Below are 18,552 nucleotides of genomic sequence, written 5' to 3'. Positions count from 1 at the left end.
CTTCCGGGCGCGTCTAAGCAGCATTCGTACGTCATTCACTCGTTGAGTCACAGCGCGACGCGGAGGGTTAGTGTTCAGCTCATTCTGGCCATTCTGGCTGCTGCAGCCGGTGATGAAGAATAGCGTTTGTGGCCGGGTCACGGGTAGCACGGGTGTACTTTTGGCGGAAAGCCGTACTCCAAAAGTACAATTGTTTCCTAATCCGCCTGCTAGCAGGGCAGCGTCGAAACTGCAGAAGCGTAGTTTTTGTTTTTCCTCCTCTCTTCTATTCTGTCATTCACTGCTCGTTACATGCGTTACACACCTCCCCCTAAAACTCGAAATTGGTACAGGGGTGTGAAAATATGGCACGCTTTTCAGACGCACTGAATCGCACCTTTTGGGCCATCGATCACAACAGCGGCGGCACCGGAGAGGGGCAGAATTATTGCCGGTTTAATCACACGCAATGAAATAAGAGAAAACAAGCCACTAAATCGCACGCTAGTATCAACGATTTGTGCGAATCCGTGGGTGGTCAACGGTAAATTTATTGCCTTGTACGGACAAGCCCTACCCCCGTTTCCCATCCCAGCTTTGGTGTGAAAATTCATCAAAATAAATTCCACCCATCATTTGATCGTTTGCGGCCATTTGAGCGGCTTCTTCGAGCGGATGGGAAATAGAAAACGTGGGGAAGGGAAAAAGCAGGCCATCGTGTACAAGAAAACACATTAACAGACGAAATGGTAAATAAGAGTCATTTGAATTTAATTAATTGTTTGCTGATTACGTGATGATCATGGGCATGGTAGGTTCGGGTATGGCCATTCGAAGATGATGAAGCTTCTAACGGGCTGGTATGCAGTTGCAGCGAGCAACAGAAGAGAACCGTAGGGTGGTGTATTGAATAGATCAATTAGTGTTTCTTTCAATGCACCTCGGTGCTTAAGATTTATGCAAAGTGTGTATTTTGCAAACGCTTTTGATACACGTGATCATTACGGTATGATCATTATAATTACGTTTGTAGTTGGATTGCAACTGGTGGCTTTTATTAAGCATGGATTAAACTGTTTATAAGCATGAAGATTCTCCCAGCAAAACAAACATTATTCTCATTTTATGTCAAGCGGTTTTTAGGGGAAAATGGAAAAATGCTTCATTGACAATACATAATAATCGTTATTGGCGACGTGCTGATCATGTTCCATCGACCAGACACAGACAATCACTCGAAGGATCAATGTCTAGGCTATATAGCGAAGTGGATAAAATTTTTCAGTGTATGTTAGTTTTTTTAAAAGGATGCAGTTGGTGTAGAAACAAGCGACGAAGCCTCAAAAGTGAACTATCGAGGTTCGTCGCTTGTTGATCAACTCTCATATAAGTCCCATTTTTTAACTTTTCGGGCAATTTTTCTTGCATTCAATCGATTGGAAATAACTTGCTAATATATTTGAAGTGTGTCAAAATCCGCATGCTCCTATTTTCAGCCCTAATAGTAATCTTTATTCTTCTTTGAGTAAGTTTATACGATTCTCTAATGATTTGTGTACGAGGCTTCAGATAAGCTTTGCGAACGTCGACTTACTCGATCGATGTTTAGAATGCAAGTGATGGTTACAAATTTAATTAAAAAAAAATACATTTTGAGCTCATTTGTTGTAGCTCGTCTTGCCATCTTGCTAGCGATCCTTCTTGTTGTCGCATAAACAATTCCATTATTTTTAATATTAACCAAAACTTCATGCTATGACGCGTTTCTAGAATGATTTGAGTTCTTCGCTGTTAAATTCGCATTTAAATTTAAACATTCTAGATGCTACATCCACTAGAACCTGTCGTATCGTAGGTGCTACAGATCAATAAGTAACGCTATTTAAAATATCTATTTATTGGTCAATCGAAAGAACAGATCACGGCAGAACGTAACTCTCATACCTCACGGTTGATGCAACTTCCATACGATCATGCCCACACACACACACACGCACGCGTGAATAGAAAATATCAACAAACTAATAAATAACCGCCAATGTGCTGCGCGGGAAGCCGTGAGGCCGTGAGAAAACGAACCGTAACTGCAGCAACTACCGGGCGGCCCAAGAAGTGGCACATTTCCTGGCAAAACCTACCAGTGCATTAGTCTAGTGGCGCTACCTGTCTGCAGCACCCTTCGTAGACAGGCCCACTACTACTATCTTTCACACATCATAGCGAACCGGCTGGCTGGCTAGCTGGTGGATGATCTAACGCACTAAAATGTCTCGCCCAGGTGCCCAGGTGACCAACGATGGTGTTCGAAACGGAGTTCAAAACATTCGTCGGCCACTGTTACTGACGGGGCGAAAGCAACACATTCTACTACCAGGCGATGATTGGCGTGGTTTGGGTGAAATGAAAGCAAAACGCACCATTGACCGTACCGTGCAGCGCACTTGTCACCGACACACGCGCCGATGTCTCCATCGGGTCGAAGCAGCAACGGTCCCGAAAGCAAGGAGAATGTTGGGTGGAGCATTACAAAATAATGGGCAGGGAACGGCCACACCGGCCAGGCCAAAGAGACGGACAATATGATGCAATCCGGAGCGCGACAGGTTGAACATGCGTGGTTGAGCAGTGCGTGTGGCGTACACTTGGCACCAACACCGGTCAACGAAAGGGGGACTCCTCAAAAGAAAAAAGATCTTGGAAAAGGGCGTGCATGTGTGAGGTGTGCTATATAGAATACAAAACAACGAAAAGTACACCACCGAACGCGGGCATGAGCTATGACCAGCGGCAGACATCCCAGCGACAACCCGGTGACACGTACATAGCAAGTGGTAAACTGAGCTTAGTGGGTTGTTTTTGAGTGCTTTTCGATTTCGATTTCAAATGTGGGACCTCTGCCGCTGCGTGCGTCTGCCGGCCGGCATGCCGATCACGTGTATCCTAGTTTGGTAGGGAAACGGTGTAGCCGCGTGCGTACGGTTCGGTAGCGGTTATGCTTTATTAGTTTGCTTTCTATACGCCAACGGGGCTCGCGGAAGGATTGGCGGGTATTTGGGCTGCGGACCGAAGTCGGTAAAAATGCGGAACTAAACAGTGCACGGTGTGTAGAGTAGTGGCGTTGAATGAACGCAAACGATCTATTGGGGTCTTTAAATCAATATTCCTAACGACACTCCAGGATAGATATTGGTTTTAAAATTCAAAAATTAATCAAACAATTCAATAGAGCATTACGTTCACATCATTGTTCACCCCAATGCTAACAATGTAAGGCAGCTCCATTGCTAATGCAGATGATCATCACATCATACAGCTGCTTAAAACACTATGATCCTGTCATCTAGCTAACGCCCGTAATCTCTACCGTTAAATGACAATTTTACGGGTATTTTCACCCTGGATTATGAATAATGGTCGTCTAATGAAACGTCTGGATTACTAATTGTCCACTTCAGTGTGCTAGCGACAGTCGCGCACACCGTTAACCCTCACCCCGTATCAAAAGCATGCAAATGTGACGAGCCTCATCAAACGCAAGCAACTTTGGCTGTGTGTAATCTTTGCGCAGGCGAAACGCCGCCACTTCAAACAATGCACATTTGTCCTTGTAACGGCGGCCAAAGACCACCGTGGGGTGACAATTTACCAACCTTACCAACGCTTACGGCTATCGGTCGCCCAAAGGGGTCAGCTGACAAGCGTTCGGGTACCCTTTCCGCCGTCGCCATATCCAACCGCTGGTGAACGGCTTTGGGGGAACTAATCACCCTCTGGGGATCCTGTTCAACAATGGATACTAACTGCTGTATGTGTGTGTGTCTAACGATGTCCAGATTGTTGCTGCTGGCCCAACGGGTGCTGTAATTATTCGACTTGCCGTCCCCCTGGGGGTGGCCGATGTTGACGCATGTAATGTACCGGGGTGCAATCATCTCCAGAACCTGCTACCTTGCTGCTTACCTTCCGTAGTTACTGTCCCCCAAATCGCCAAAACGGGCATTGCTGTGATAAGAGGCAAACGCAATAGGAACAATCGACTGTGCAAAAACAAAAACCCTTCCTTTCATGGTCAAATATATGTGGTGGGAAACGTTCCATGTTTCACACTCCACACAAGAACAGAACCGACCACCGCGACCCCTGAGGTGTGAAACCAATCGGTGTGCGTTGAGCTTACACCATTAGTGCCCCGTACACACAACGTGCACGATTGTTTCAACCGTGTACCGAAGGGCACATCAATGGGGGGGGGGGCATTTCAAGAGACAAACGGTTCACGGTTCTGCCGGTGGCCTATCGCTGTCGCCTTACGGGCCCGGATCTTGGCGATCGAGATAAACACACTAATGAACCGGGGGCTGGTAGCCAGTTGGTAGTCGTTCCAGACATGTCGCCCAAGAACGAAACGCGGATCTTTGTGTGCGAGTGATTCACCAGTTAGTGTAGCAACACTTTTGCGAAGAAACTGATGTTCTAAATAAAATTGAAGCAAAAACAAGATTGCTCCCGCGGGGAATGAGAACCACTGCCGGGTCAAGGTAGATCCGCAATCATCTACAACGATTGCATTCGATACGGAAGACATTTGCCTACGGTTAACACTAGTCGTCGTTGCAGCCGAACTAGTGTTGTGCTCTCTTGAGCGAATCCACGACTCCGATACGACTCCGGTTATTGGTAATCCGATTCCAACTTCTGCTAAAACAGGATCCACCAGTTTCACCCGGAGTCGTCCAGAGTCGGAGGGTTCCCGAGTCGGAGTGGTCTGAAGTAGGATTCGTTCAAAGTAGGAATCACCAGGAGTCGGAGTGGACTGAAGTCAGCCATAATCAGACTCAAACTGGTGTCGGAGTCGCCCGCAGTCGGTATTTTTATTGTTTTTTCGTCTTCTAAGAATAGCCCAGGGACAACAGCAAAGCTCTTGATGATTCCTCAATGCTCCTGACGACTCTAGATGATTCCGATTCCGGTCGACTCCGATTCCGACTCCAGACTAATCAGGACAACTCCAAACGGCTCCGTATAATGCTGGTCGAAACTCGAAACCATCCGGAGTTGGTTCCAATTTTTTCAGAATCAGATCGCAAACGACTCCGAAGCATTGCCAACTTTACCCATCTCTAACCGCCCAAACAGCTGTTCCAGTGGGCATGGAATGCAATTTATCAGCTTGTCAAAAATTGCCAACTTAATTACCCAAGCGATTGCGATTGATATTTAGAGAACGATCAATTGCCATCGCTCGCAAGGGAGTGTGGACCAATGATTAATCATCTTCAGGCACCAAAGTGTCCATCTATTAAAATGCTGGTGCGGCCCGCCGCCCTTTCATGCAGTTCCTTTAGATTGAATTGCAACGATTATCGAGCAGGGTGAGGTCCGTTCTAGTGAAGGAAAAATGTAATAACCGTTTGAGGTTAATTTTCCAACACCTCGTGCCATTTTATGGACATTTAAGATCTCCGACCTGAATCGTTTGCACATGGCGGGGGGGTGTGGGTGTTTAAGATCACGAGTAAGCGAGCGAAAGAAAAAAAGATCGCAATACCGATAGAGGACCGTTGAAAGCATAATAATAGTTATTTTGTTTTAGTTATGAGAAGCTTATCGTGCTATGGGGCCTTCCCAAGTGTACAGCAAGTTAATGCTGATGAGCGGGGGAAAGAACACTCATTCCATCGATTGATTTGCCCCGAACCGGACGTCGATCACAGCAAATCATACCGCGGACATTGCGGTTAAGACCCACTAGTAGCCCACAACACGCGCAAGGCCCAATTGAATGGCCCTGAATTTAACCGTGCCGCAGATCCCTTGCGGTCCAAGAACGTGATTAATCAAACAAACAAGCGATTATAGTTTAGCAACAGCAATGGGGTGATAATTTTTAATCAAACCCTGTGGAAGTGTTGATCACTTCCATGAATCACACCACGGTTGGGCCCTTCCCGGTGGTGCAGCAGAGTGCAGCGCTTTGGAGGGCTGTTTAGTACAAAAGGTGAAGGAAACGATCTGTGTTAGAACAAACGCACCAACTGCAATTGCTTTGTCTCGTTCCATTTGAAAGCTCCGTTCGTTTCGTCTTGTCTTGCGCGATCTTGTCTAGCGGCAAGTGTTGTGTACATCGTTTTTTTTTTTTATTTCTTACAGATGTACAAAAAAACAATCAATACTAGAGCATCGTGGATAAGGCAATACGTATTCGTAACACCTTTTGTATCTTTATTTCCAATTTAAAGTGCAGTTGGACTAAAAAAAACAAAACAGCAACCCTTTGCAAAGCCTTCATCGCACCCGGTAATTGAAGACCCGGCGGCGTTCCGGCTCTGTTCTAATGCCAGCTGATGGCAGTATGGCTCATAATAGGCACCCTCCAACGGTTCAATGGGTTCGTCGCCTGAGCGGACGAGTGTGTTACCGTGCGATCACGATCGCTCTGCCACTGCGCGATGGCCCCAAACATGCCCGCCGTGGCGCGTATTTTTGTTTTCGGATTGTTTACACTACCCATTTTATCGATTCCCACTTCTCTCCCTCCCTGGGACACTCTGGGATGAACAACAAACCTACCTACCCGAATTGTAAACTGTGTCTGAGCGCGCGCGCGTTCGCCCTCCCCCGGTTGATCGACTACCGCTCGAAGGGAAGCACACCGGACCGGCATTTACACGGGCAGCGGGCGTTAACGTGGTGCACGTTTGTGCCCAAAATGTGTTGTACCCGAGCCCGCCACGGAATCACATTTTAATCACGACAATTATTTATAGCGCAACCGATCGTACTGGAAGTGTAATTGCCAGCGGTGCAGCCGAACGACCGATCGACCGCCATCGGTTTGCCATGCAAGCCAACGTTGCCAGGAAGGTTCAAAGCGATGGCTTGCTGGCTGGCTGGCTGTCTGCGCAATGTTTCGGCATTGAATCAACCCTTTGATGACCCTTGTTAGCAAAGATCAGCCGGGGTTCATCGGTGCGCGAGCTTTGCTAATTGAATGCAGAGCGGTTAATGAAGGTACAGCTTGGGCGAATATTTGACCGGATACGTAAGGAGCTTCTTTGCGGTGGTGTAAATATATCGAAAATACCAACAATCCATCAAATCAAGCAGAGAAGGCTGGGGTAAATCCATAATTAAATGATCCCAAGTCCGAAGGGTACAGTTTTTAAATGCCAACTGTCATTTACGGCCGCACTGCGACAGCGTGATCGCTCACAACAAATGTGACACCGGCGTAAGGACGACCGGGTGGCATTAATTAACTCATCTAACTTTAGCTTTTACGTTGGCTTTTACCTTACTGGAAGCCCTTCCTGCTATTTATCATAAGTGCAATCCGATTGATAATTGTAAAACGATGAGGGTCGCACAATTTCGCTACAGGGTATTTCACTGCAACGATTATACATATTCTCAAATATTGAAAAGTTGCTATCCATTGGTAAAACTTGTTTGATTGTTATGATTATTATTATTATTGTTATTATTATTAATATTTTTATTATTATTATTATCATTATTATTATTATTATTATCATTATCATTATTATTATTATTATTATTATTATTATTATTATTATTATTATTAGTATTATTATTATTATTATTATTATTATTATTATTATTATTATTATTATTATTATTATTATTATTATTATTATTATTATTATTATTATTATTATTATTATTATTATTATTATTATTATTATTATTATTATTATTATTATTATTATTATTATTATTATTGCAGAACAATTCAAATAATAAGTTCCAGCTTGTTGACACGGTTAAATGCGGCCGATTGAACTGCACCACACATCGCGATGCACTGCAGCCGACGACTCGTGCCTGTTGATGCATTCAATGCAATGCACACTTTCAATTATGGCTTGTTATTGATAAAACAACAACCCCCTTTCGGCTCGGCAACGAGTAAATCAAGTCAACGAACTCCACCATTGACCAAACTCGAACCAAGCGGGCTCGACGGGTGAACCCCGTCCGTTTGGCAAATAACCTGAAAGTCTCAGCCGGCGAACTAGTTTAAACACACCCGATAATGTGGCGAACTGGGAGAGCGGGTAGGGCATGCCAGTCGTTTGATTTGTTAAGATGTCATTTAACGTTATTTTCATGTTGATTTATTGTGGCCGCTGATAAAAAGGTGATCACATAATCGTACCTCTTAATCTTTCCATTCCCCTTAAAGGGCTCCTCAGCGCTCTGAACATCTGATCTTGAAGGTAAAAACTAACCCTTTTTTGTTACGATCACGGCAGCAAAAAGGTGAGCGGGGTATCTCTTTACGCACCAGCTCACTTTTCGCTCATGGCAGGGGCAGTTGGCATTTCCATTGCCAAGAACGGTCCGAAAAGATCCAATTGCACCAAATGACATAATCTCCCGACGCAATTCAGCGTCTTGCGCATCGTTCTACGCAATGAAAAGCGAACCATTTGACCACCAGAACCGAACTGGCGTCGCTGATTAGTGGTGCGGTGAGAGTCGATTGGCGGCAGCCGGATGCCGTACCTGAGCGAGCTGCGGAAACGGTCGGAATGCAGCCGCCGTGGCAACCGTCACCATTGGTTGCACCGGTTGCATCGGCTGATGTCATCGGCACGCGGGCGGTCGCTTCGTTTCATCGTATTTGCACAATCGATGAAATCGAGAGTGGATAATAACGGAGTTCGGTTCGCGATCCGAAACCGGCTATTAGTTCGCAAGCAGCACTGATGCGTCCAGCCTGTCCAGCTGTGTTAGCAAATGATAAATATGTCCTCCCACCCCCGGCTTAGGTGTATCATTTTCCTTTCCCAATGTTTCGACCTTCGACCTTCGCAGGGCTCTCGGTTCCGGAACGTCTCCCGCCGAGAACGAACTCACACGTCTCAGCGGCCAGCATGGCTATTGCGGTGGGTGTGCGATTGGCAATACACCCAACCCGATCACCGATCAATCAAGCGCGCGATGAAGTTGCCGTTTTTCATTAGCTCACGGATTAATAACTGTACCTTTTTGTTATCCGATGAGCGCGATCATGCTCACAGTTTGATGCGATCCTAAAGGGCTCTATAAGCGGGGGGGGGGGGCAAATTGAACGTTAGTATTTGATTTATTAGAATATATCGAACGTGTACCAGTTGTACCGATCAAGAAATTGCAAAATGTGCCAACCAAACCGAAAAAGGGCGCTTCAATAATTCGTCACAAGCAGCTGATGTTCAACATAAATAGGTCATTCGCTCGGAGTGTGAAACGTGTGCAACCCTCAATGCAGTTTTTGTTTTATGCATGCGTACCACACAACGCAATGCAATGCAGCGGAACTATTGATTGATGGATGGCGGCCAAACCCTTCTTCCATCAACTTCGCAACACGTGTTTCGCTTCGGAAACGGTGTTTATTTTTGGGCTAGCGGTTGGAGAGCGTATACATACCGCGAATCACCAAAATTGTCCGTTTCATGATCGCTGGGCAGTGATAGGCCGTTGCAGGTAGGGCAGGTAAAATGCGTTACTTAATATTTGCATTGAGGTTGATCGTACGCATGGCTGACATGTGGTTGTCATTCATAAATTATATACATATCCATTTATTTTGGGGGGAATATTATTTGACCATCCTTTGCGGCAAATAAGGAAGTTTTCTTTTCGCTGATGGTGAAGAAATGTTACTGAAGTAATTGACGAACAATAATCTACAGGAGTTTGTTTGGAATGTACTTACCACAGAAAATGGAGAATTTTTTTTCACGAATTTCTTCATTATTCGCTAGCTAAGCACAATTGAATCATAATTGAATTTTCCTTTGGCAAAGTTGATCTTCGTTCCAAGAACAGCATGAGCCACGTTGTTTTTTTCTGTGTTCATTCCCCAGCACGATAATGCTGTCGTTTATTAATACCGTACGACGATTTTCAAGTCTGGAATAATTTATCGTTATCGTCCACTGTTTTTCGGACACCTGACACAGACCCCACCCCTCTTCTCCTCTCCTGCACAAGCAATCCTCCTCTATGCCTCCTCTGTTCCTTTCCTAGCCGGCCGTTGGCCAGCTAAGCTGCGGTTTAACAATTGCGCTGCACCCCTTCTCAGTTGAGGAACGATGTGAGTGACGTTAGCTTTTCATTCAATTGCAGTTGGGTTTTAATTAGCTGCGACAACGTGACCACCATTAACAAGTCCTTGACGTTCGAGTTGAACATTTGCGCAAATTGGTCTCCCGTCATGTTCGGCACCGAGTGGATCAGATCGAGCAGCGCGCGTCCGACGGTGTTCTCCGGTTGCTGCTTCTCGCTCAGCACGTCCTCCACGTAGGCGAGCACGTCGGACAGCAGGGCCAGCAGCTTGTCCGAGGCATCGGTCACCTGCGCCAGATCGAGCATCGGCGAAACGGTGCGCGGGCGGCTCGGGTTCGACTGCACGCCGATCGTCTTCATGCACAGCTGCAGACCGACGATTTCCGGCTCGTAGCTCGTCACCTCCACGTTGATCGGCGTGAACATGCAGCCGCTCTTGCCACCGGGGACGCCCAGCGACACGCACACGTACGCCTTGATACCCATGCGGGCACCGGTCAGCGAGGTGTCCAGCGTCAGATGGACCGGGTTCGTGCACTCACGGGCATAGTATTCGTGGATGACCGAGCTGTGGTTCGTAACCTCCTGGCCCGTTGCCCACCAGCCTGCAAGAAAAGGGGAAGGAAAACACGTCACGCACGGCAGCTCCAGGGAAGAACAGCTTACCACCGGCGGATACCTACCGACAATGTTTTCCGACGCATTGACGCGCTGGTTCAGCTCGTACAGATCGGACGCGTAGCCCAGTTCCGCCTCCACCTGGTCGGTGTGTTCCTTGTGGGGCAAGCAGAAGCAGTTAGTCACCTCCACGACACCCTTGTCGACAGAACCTACGGTGGGAAGGAGGGTGTCAAAGAGTTTGGTTATGTTGCTTGCGGTGCACCCCAGACGGTGTCACCGCTGTACGGGCGTTTTGGGCCCTTTCCTTACCCAGCAGCGTCCCGATAACACGTTCCGAGTCGGCATTACGTCGCTCGTAGGCGTCCACAATCTGGAACAGCACCACCGGATGCACGCGCACGGTTAAATTTAGAGGTAAATTAATCGTCGACATGTTTAGATTGGACAGCAAAAATCGCACGGTGGCATCCGTAGAAGTGAACTCGCGTCAATGTAAACGGATCGGACGTTGGCAGAGTGACCAGAAATAACGAATTGCCGAACATTGACTGCACGTTCGAACTTCAAATCCATTTTCGAACACGAGTAAAGGTAAACAAATCGAAATCTCCAGTTGTGCTGCAATGGTACGCATTGTTAAATAGAATTAATGATTGAAATTAAAACTGTATATTTTAGGCATAATTCAAAACTAATACACTGTACCCAAGTGCCACAAATCCACTAAACGACCACTTAAACTTAAACGGGTTCTAAACGACTCAAGTTCTCTACCTAAACAGGATATAAAAAGACTTCGGTTAGCAGACGGCAAACGACTCATGCATTCTAAAAATAGAAAATAAAGCTGGTAGCGCCACCTGTTGGTAGGAAAGCTAGCCAGTGGAGCTATCTTCGCTTGGAAAGCTTTCTCATTCCTTCGGTACTGTTGTATGGTTTCGCATCGAAGTTATGCATCTCTAGAACTAGAACGGCGATACGGTTGTTTAAATCCTAAACTAAAAAGTAACATTCACATATAAGTCGTGATATGAGCCGAAACACAAATAGGAACATATTCAAAAATTCTCATGAAAGTTATAGTATACAGCTGCACACTGTATAGTGCAGATAAAGGAATTCAAATTAGGAAGTGTAGTTATAAGTTACTTGTTATGCATTGCATGGATAATTAAATTTACCCAAGAAATTAAAAAAGGCTAAACATTATACCAGGTCAACTAGCTCCTCCCTCTCTAACTCCGGAGTTAGTCCGGATTCGAATCCGAAAGCAGCTAGATTCGGATCAACCCAAATCCGGCTGCAGGCCCGTTTTGCCCATCACTAAAACGAACTGTCATCGGTTTGACGTTTTGACGCCTGCTAATGCATTGTATTTTTTTGCTTTGCTTTGCTTCGCACACGCAAGAAAACAAGGTGGAGCTGGTCTACCGATAACTCTGCGGTGCGGTTCTAGTCCCGTTTGGAAAGTGTAGCTGCATGTGCAAGTTGCAGCACGATTGCAAATAAGCTGTAAGCATGAGTGCGAAGACGCCGAGTCAAGAAACAAAAGCACAAACCAAAGCGAGCAGCAGCAGCGATATGGCCACAGACAAGCGGCGGGTGCAGCAGGACGACGATGCCTCCGGAGAACAATGCGGAGCCGGTTCTTCTTCAGCAGCGCGCGAGGATGGTAAAGCACCACTTTTTCATTTCATTTTCTCCTCACAATTTCCCTCCGTGCGCTGTGTGTTTTACACCCTGTTCCATTGGCCAAAAGCATCCGAAAGTGTGTGTGTGTGTGTGCGTGCCTGGCAACATGTACACACACAGAAACACGCGCGCGCGATTTTCCACCCGGACGGAGGGAACAACCAAATGCCATGCGCTTTTCGCTTCATGCTCACACGTTTATCCAACATTTTTACCCGGATGAAGGCACTTGAAACGATCGGTTTTTGGTTTTGCTTTCTGTCAAACAAACCCCAAAACGCCCGCGCTCTACGAAATCGAACCCGCGAAACGCGATGCGCGTCCCGGAAAGTGTTTTATATTTTCAGTACGATCAGGTTTTGCTTTTAAAATCGTAAGCCGTGTCGGGAGGGCCAGACTCTGGATAAAAAAATGATGGGTGAGTGTGATTTTCTTTCGTTTCCTTTTTGGTTTTGTTATATGGACTCCTACACAAAACACGTGACAAAACCCGTTCCGATTCCATCTTCCCATCACAAATTCGAGTGCACTTGTATGAGATCTAACGTAGACGTTCCCCGTTTTTCTCTCTGTTCCCCCGCTTTTTACAGACACATCGAAGCCACCCGCCTCCAAACGTACCAAACGATGCGACGACCGCAACACCGAGCTAGTCTCAATCAATGGATGCTTTTTCGACGACGAATTCCGCGAACGGTTCAAGGCGGCGTGGCAGCGGCGCGAAACCAGCGCCGGTTGCAATTACGAGCTCAAGCAGGCCCCGTTCCAGCTGGCCGTGCTGCAAAACTTCCTCCAGGAGGATGCGAAGCGGGCGGACGCCACGAAGCGGCTCGAGGCGGAGTTCAGCACCGTCGACTGGAAGCGAAAGCAGATGGATCTGTACGAGTTCTACCAGACGGACGATCTGTGCAGCCTCGAGCGGGACTACCTGCAAGCGTTCTACACGGTGCTGAAGGAGCAGATGATGCCGCTGGTGGAGGAGCTGACCGGTATCAAGCTGACGCACGTGTCCGCCTCCTGCTCGATGTACAACGCGGGCGACTATCTGCTCGTGCACGACGACCTGCTCTCCGATCGGCGGATAGCGTACGTGTTCTATCTTAGCCCCTGGGACTGCCACAGACGGTGGCAGGCGAAGGATGGCGGCGCACTGGAGCTGTTCCGGGCGGACGGCAATCAGCTGCCCGTGTTTCCGGTGACGGACAAGATCTACCCCCAGAACAATCAGCTGGTACTGTTCCGGGTGTGTGAACAATCGTTCCATCAGGTGGGCGAAGTGACCACCTTCGAGTATCCACGGTTAACCATCAACGGATGGTTTCATGGGCCGGCAGCACCACTGCCGGCTGGCGGGAAGGGTGCGCACGCAGGTCCGCAGGCTCCGTCGATCATTATCGATACGCACTACATGAGCCCGCGCAAGATCGACGCCGAGCTGGGCGAGTGGATCAACGACGTGTACCTCGTGGACGAGGTGAAGCAGAACGTGCAGAAGAAGGTGGAAATGTTTTCGGAAGTGTCGCTGGAACAGTTTCTGCTCGGGCCCCGGTTTACGGCACTGCTGGAAAGTCTCCGTACCGGGGCGAACCTTGAGTGGAGAATCAAGGGACCGGCCCATTTGCGGAAGTACGAGGTGCTGAACTTTAAAGCACTGCCCGAGACCAATCCGTTGCGAGCGTTGTACGATCTGTTCACGAGCAGAACGATGTTCCGGCTGCTGTACGACTACACCGAGCTGGACCTGTACGGGCGGAAGGCGAAAACGCCCAAATGTGCCATCGAGCTGCAGCGCTGGGAGCGGGGCTGCTACACGGTGCTGGGCGATTCGTCCACGTACGCCGACAGCACGCTGGACATTACCTTCTACCTGAACGCGCAGGAAAATGTCGGCGTCATTACGTATCTCGTGCCGGAGGGCGAGGGAAAGGAGCAGGAGCGGCCAGGATCGGCCAATCAAAGCGATGCGCCGCAAGCGTCGTCATCGTCGACCACCTCGCCGTACACGGAATGCTATGAGGATGATCCAGTGCTGCTAACGTTGCTGCCGAAGGACAATGTACTGAACGTGGTGTACCGGGCGGAAGGAACGACCAAGTTTACCAAATATGTTTCGCACAATACGCATCTCGAAAAGGCGGACGGTGATGGTCACGCGTACACCTACATACTGGTGTGCAGCTACAAGGAGTAGAAAAAGGGACAAGCGTATCGTGCGTAAAGATAATAATTACAAATAAAAACATTGCACAACGATGGCACATGATGAAACAATGATGTGTTTTTATTGAACTGTTAATTGAATTTAAACTTATTTTTAAAACTATGTTCATGTATGCTAACCGTTTACCGTTTTCTACTCTATTTGTAGCTGCCATTCACATCTACGCCACGATTGCTTTCATAGTCATAATCATCGTGATTGGTGTGCCAATGTGGTGGAAAACGACCGAAGTCTACCGGTAAGCAGGCTGTTTGAACGGGACCGCTTGATTTGCCCTTAACTAACCAATGCTCTTTGCAGCGTTTCCCTACCCTACTCTGAAATTCGAGCCCTGAATGAGGATCCAATAAAGGCGACGTTTCGGTTGGGCCTGTACTGCCAGTCGGCCGAACGGCGAGAAATTCTATCATTCGAGTTGCGCAAAAAATTCGAACAAAATTGTACGTAAACAGTCGTTTTTTTTTACTTAGCAATACTCTGTGATTATAACGGAACCAGACATTTAACATTTACTTTGAATTGTAGTTGTGTTCGAGCTGGATCTGCAGCTGCTGTCCCTAGATGCGGACACACTGTCCACAATTAAGACACCGGCCAGGTTGGAGGCGGAACTGCAAAAACACTACCCATCTACCTTGGGACATTTTCTGTTCATCGAATGGCCTAAGCTGGACGACGACATACTCGTTACCTCCGATCGTACGGCTTTCATATCGGAAAGTGCATGTAGGTGAACTATGCCATCACCGAACACGCTTAACTTTAGCGCATCTTCCCCGTTCTATTGCAGCGTCCCTTAAGGCCTACCAAGTGCTGTCGTCATGGTTACTGCAGGAATACAAGCTCAAAGCAATACTTGGCTCGAGAGACGCGCAGCAAACACTGATGGGCCGCCAGTTGCGCCTGAACTCGGCACCGTTGCAAGCGCAGTACGAAGTGCTGATAACTGTGCTAAATCCTCGTCCCGAACTGCAGAAAGTGCACTGGAATGCTCGTGCCGCGGCGGAAAGTAAGGTGTTTGCGTAGAACCCTTACCAGACAAGCGTTTCACACTCTTTGCTACATTTTCATTTTAGATTACATTGAACCATTCCTTAGCGAACTGTCGGGCATCACCAACTTTACCATCAAGACGCAATGGATTTACCAGGTCGGGCTGGAAGGGGCCGGCGCACAGCCGAAGCAAGTGCCGGACGATTCGAAGCTTGGCCGCCATTACGCGCTGGCCGAGGATAGCTTGCCGCACATTATCACCTCGCTGGAGAAGAAGCTCGGCACACAGATCACCGACAATCCGTGCATTCATCTCGTCGTGTACGTTCCTCCCTGTGCGCAAGCCCCGCTGCGCATTTACCGCAAGGACGGGCAGCGTGCAGCACCGCTGGCCAGCAACGTGGAAGCGTTCACGTCGGCCAAATGGGGTGGCATTGTGTTTGCGAACCCGGCCGAAGCGACCTGCGTCCGGTACATGGAAACGGAACAGTTTAGCGATGTGTACATACACGCGCAGGACGTAATGCCGGTGCTGCTGTACCAGCTGCGCAAAATATTCGATCTTGAAAACAATACGCCCCTGCTGGACGCAACGCTCGTGCCGTACAGTACGATCGAGCCGCGCGCCTGGGAGGTGGACACGTTCATGCGTACGAACACCATCTATCTGGTGCACTCGGCTACCACGACGCTGCAGTCGCTGATCCAGCTGCTCGGCGGCATCGAGTACATCGTCATCAACGACGAGGTAGGTGCGGCCATTCAGACCGCCCACCAAAAGATAGTGGCAGCGAAGCAGCAGCTGCGGGCGGGCAGGCTACAGCAGGCGGCCCTGCTAGCGCGGGAAGCGTACACGTCGGCGGAGAGAGCGTTTTTCGACCCGAGCATGCTGGCCCTGCTGTACTTCCCGGACGAGCAAAAGTATGCCATCTACATTCCGCTCTTTCTGCCCATCATGATTCCGGTGGTGTTTTCGTTCAACACCATACTGAAGTATTTCCGCAAGCGAAAGGCCACCCCGGCGACCAAAGCTAAGGAAGAGTGAATGAAGTTTGCAATGACTCCCCTTCTATGGTCCTTTCTCGTGTGTTTTTGAACCGAAAGAAATGCAGTTTGTAGTAGAAGGCTTACTTTATTCATTTCCTCGCGCAAATAGGAAAATATACTCTAAAACAACCTTATTGACTTATCATTTGAAGTGTGTGAAAGATAGATGCGACTAAGAACGTGTTTCGCTCACTTCCGTCGCGTCAGGTTGGAGAAAATTTCCAAATTTTTGCCCTTCGTGATCTCCTTCGCCTCCTGTAGTCCAATGTTATACGCTTGGTCGAATATTTTCTTTATTTCCGCCAGCAATCCGTTCTTCGATAAGGCCCCTAGCTCTGTGTGCGTGTGTGGAAATGGATCGAAATGAACAAAGTCGTTAGTATGGACGCGCGACAAGATAACCGTTGGCGCTGAGCTTTACTTACGATACATCGCATTAATATCGTCCTGCGTAAGGCCCTTCATCCACGACGGTGGTGTGAATTCTAAAACAAAAACAACATATAACTTGAAAATTTTCCCTTCATCATGCCGTGGAAGGCGTTGGATGTTTCCTAACGGTGCGTCACCCTTACCTCCCTTCGATTCCCACATCTCTGGGGAACCGTTGCGCTCCATCAGCTCGAGCAGTCCACTGTTATCCAGCTCTACGCGGGGAGGGAGTAAAACGAAAGCAAATTAATTTCAAACACAATCTCCTTTGGCCACTTCGAGTTAAAATATTACCTTCCTTAATCTCGTACTTGTTCGGCATTTTTGTTCAACGACGACTTTGGGCCCCAGGCACGCGCAGCGGCTAGCAATGAGCAACCAGTTTCGAGCTGGTCTGCGATGATTTGTACTTTTGCACCGTGCTGTGGACAACCAATCCCGTTGCCGTTGGGCAAAATTGGCTCGGAACTTTTCGCGATTTGGTGTGGTGAATTTTAAAAAATAAGCTAAATTGTACGCGTTTCGTTGGTTTGTTGACAATGAGCAACTGGAAATTTGTGACACCACCCGCGAAGCAATGCGAGAGTATTTCGGGGATCTCTCGCTCTGATTTTGTAGCTGTCTCGCTTCCGCGTAGAACAGCCCGCGAAGCATTGCGAGGTTATTTTGGGGATCTCTCGCTCTAATTCTGTAGTTGTCTCGCTTCCGCGTAGAACAGCCCGCGAAGCAATGCGAGGGTATTTTTGGGATCTCTCGCTCTAATTCTATAGTTGTCTCGCTTCCGCGTAGAACAGCGCTCACCAGCCAAGCTTTCAACCTCCCCTCCACTAAACTTCTTCCTACCCCTCGGCTATGGTCGTCTGACGTCTCGCATAACACCTTTAGTTGTGTTGGTGCTCTGCTGTTGCTGTCGCTATGGAAGTCAGTGTTGTGAATAGAAAGCGTTCACAGTGTTGTTGGCCGATCAAGTGGTAAGTTTTATAATACAGTAGAGCGTCGATTATCCGGGCAGCTCGGGACCGGACGGTTGCCGGTTAATCGATTTGCTCGGATAATGGTCCAAGAAATGTCAAACGCATATAAAACATTTGAAATTCACTAGTTTTATTATTAATTCTCCTAGAATCAATCGATTAATCGTTAGTAGAATATTATTTTAATCAATAACTGTAGGTTTAACAACTGTTCATGAACAAAAATGAATTTCGAAAATACCCCTAGACACTACAGAGCTACACAAGAAACTGGTTTCCCAATTGATTATCGCTGCAAACTTTCGCCGTACGTATGAACAGCTGTCAGATTTATACGCACGGTTAAGCCGCCCGCTGGTTAATCCGTCCCCGGATAATCGACGTTCTACTGTACAGATATAGTGAAGAAACGATACCTGCCACAGGTGTTTTGTTGTATATAATTCGGTATGTTACAAGCGGACCACGAAAGAGGAAGATTGTTTGGCGAAGCTAGTGGCAAGGATGCTAATG

General features: G+C 47.7%; 3 protein-coding genes across 4 annotated transcripts; 1 reads left to right on the top strand and 2 right to left on the bottom strand.

Moving 5' to 3' along the window:
- Window positions 1–9,833: 9,833 nt before the first annotated feature.
- LOC120896460 (eukaryotic translation initiation factor 3 subunit F) lies at window positions 9,834–11,181 on the bottom strand. The gene is made up of 3 exons (XM_040300592.1): window positions 10,990–11,181; window positions 10,743–10,889; window positions 9,834–10,664 (listed from the first exon to the last, which is right to left on the bottom strand). The coding sequence occupies exons 1-3, from the start codon at window positions 11,111–11,113 to the stop codon at window positions 10,072–10,074; spliced, it is 864 nt and encodes a 287-aa protein (XP_040156526.1). The 5' UTR covers window positions 11,114–11,181; the 3' UTR covers window positions 9,834–10,071.
- Window positions 11,182–12,044: 863 nt separating this feature from the next.
- LOC120908370 (prolyl 3-hydroxylase sudestada1-like) lies at window positions 12,045–16,763 on the top strand. 2 transcript variants are annotated; one of them, XM_040319290.1, is made up of 6 exons: window positions 12,049–12,352; window positions 14,741–14,831; window positions 14,894–15,033; window positions 15,119–15,319; window positions 15,384–15,602; window positions 15,670–16,763. In XM_040319290.1, the coding sequence occupies exons 1-6, from the start codon at window positions 12,199–12,201 to the stop codon at window positions 16,629–16,631; spliced, it is 1,767 nt and encodes a 588-aa protein (XP_040175224.1). In that variant the 5' UTR covers window positions 12,049–12,198; the 3' UTR covers window positions 16,632–16,763. The 2 variants fall into 2 exon arrangements, with proteins under 2 accessions (XP_040175225.1, XP_040175224.1); XM_040319291.1 differs by lacking the exons at window positions 14,741–14,831; window positions 14,894–15,033; window positions 15,119–15,319; window positions 15,384–15,602; window positions 15,670–16,763 and adding an exon at window positions 12,963–14,640 and having other exon boundaries at window positions 12,045–12,352.
- On the bottom strand, window positions 16,696–17,628 carry LOC120908372 (protein lin-52 homolog). Its single transcript, XM_040319294.1, has 4 exons — window positions 17,360–17,628; window positions 17,209–17,280; window positions 17,059–17,118; window positions 16,696–16,968 (listed from the first exon to the last, which is right to left on the bottom strand). Exons 1-4 carry the CDS (start codon window positions 17,385–17,387, stop codon window positions 16,823–16,825), a joined length of 306 nt encoding a protein of 101 aa, XP_040175228.1. The 5' UTR covers window positions 17,388–17,628; the 3' UTR covers window positions 16,696–16,822.
- Window positions 17,629–18,552: the final 924 nt, after the last annotated feature.

Source organism: Anopheles arabiensis, chromosome 2 (assembly GCF_016920715.1).
Source record: "Anopheles arabiensis isolate DONGOLA chromosome 2, AaraD3, whole genome shotgun sequence".
Lineage (NCBI taxonomy): Eukaryota > Metazoa > Arthropoda > Insecta > Diptera > Culicidae > Anopheles > Anopheles arabiensis.
The sequence above is the reverse complement of the archived record's forward strand: the minus strand, read 5'-3'. Positions and strand labels throughout refer to the sequence as shown.

What these genes read in the sequence shown, in the direction of transcription:
- LOC120896460 (XM_040300592.1), bottom strand. Translation starts at nt 11,113, where the DNA reads ATGTCGACGATTAATTTACCTCTAAATTTAACCGTGCGCGTGCATCCG. An exon ending in TGTTATCGGGACGCTGCTGG is followed by an intron (nt 10,890 to 10,989) that starts GTAAGGAAAGGG and finishes TTCCCACCGTAG; the next exon opens with GTTCTGTCGACAAGGGTGTC. An exon ending in TGCGTCGGAAAACATTGTCG is followed by an intron (nt 10,665 to 10,742) that starts GTAGGTATCCGC and finishes CTTTTCTTGCAG; the next exon opens with GCTGGTGGGCAACGGGCCAG.
- LOC120908370 (XM_040319290.1), top strand. Translation starts at nt 12,199, where the DNA reads ATGAGTGCGAAGACGCCGAGTCAAGAAACAAAAGCACAAACCAAAGCG. An exon ending in AAAACGACCGAAGTCTACCG is followed by an intron (nt 14,832 to 14,893) that starts GTAAGCAGGCTG and finishes TGCTCTTTGCAG; the next exon opens with CGTTTCCCTACCCTACTCTG. An exon ending in CAAAAAATTCGAACAAAATT is followed by an intron (nt 15,034 to 15,118) that starts GTACGTAAACAG and finishes TTTGAATTGTAG; the next exon opens with TTGTGTTCGAGCTGGATCTG.
- LOC120908372 (XM_040319294.1), bottom strand. Translation starts at nt 17,387, where the DNA reads ATGCCGAACAAGTACGAGATTAAGGAAG. An exon ending in CAAGTACGAGATTAAGGAAG is followed by an intron (nt 17,281 to 17,359) that starts GTAATATTTTAA and finishes CTCCCCGCGTAG; the next exon opens with AGCTGGATAACAGTGGACTG. An exon ending in GATGTGGGAATCGAAGGGAG is followed by an intron (nt 17,119 to 17,208) that starts GTAAGGGTGACG and finishes TTTTTGTTTTAG; the next exon opens with AATTCACACCACCGTCGTGG.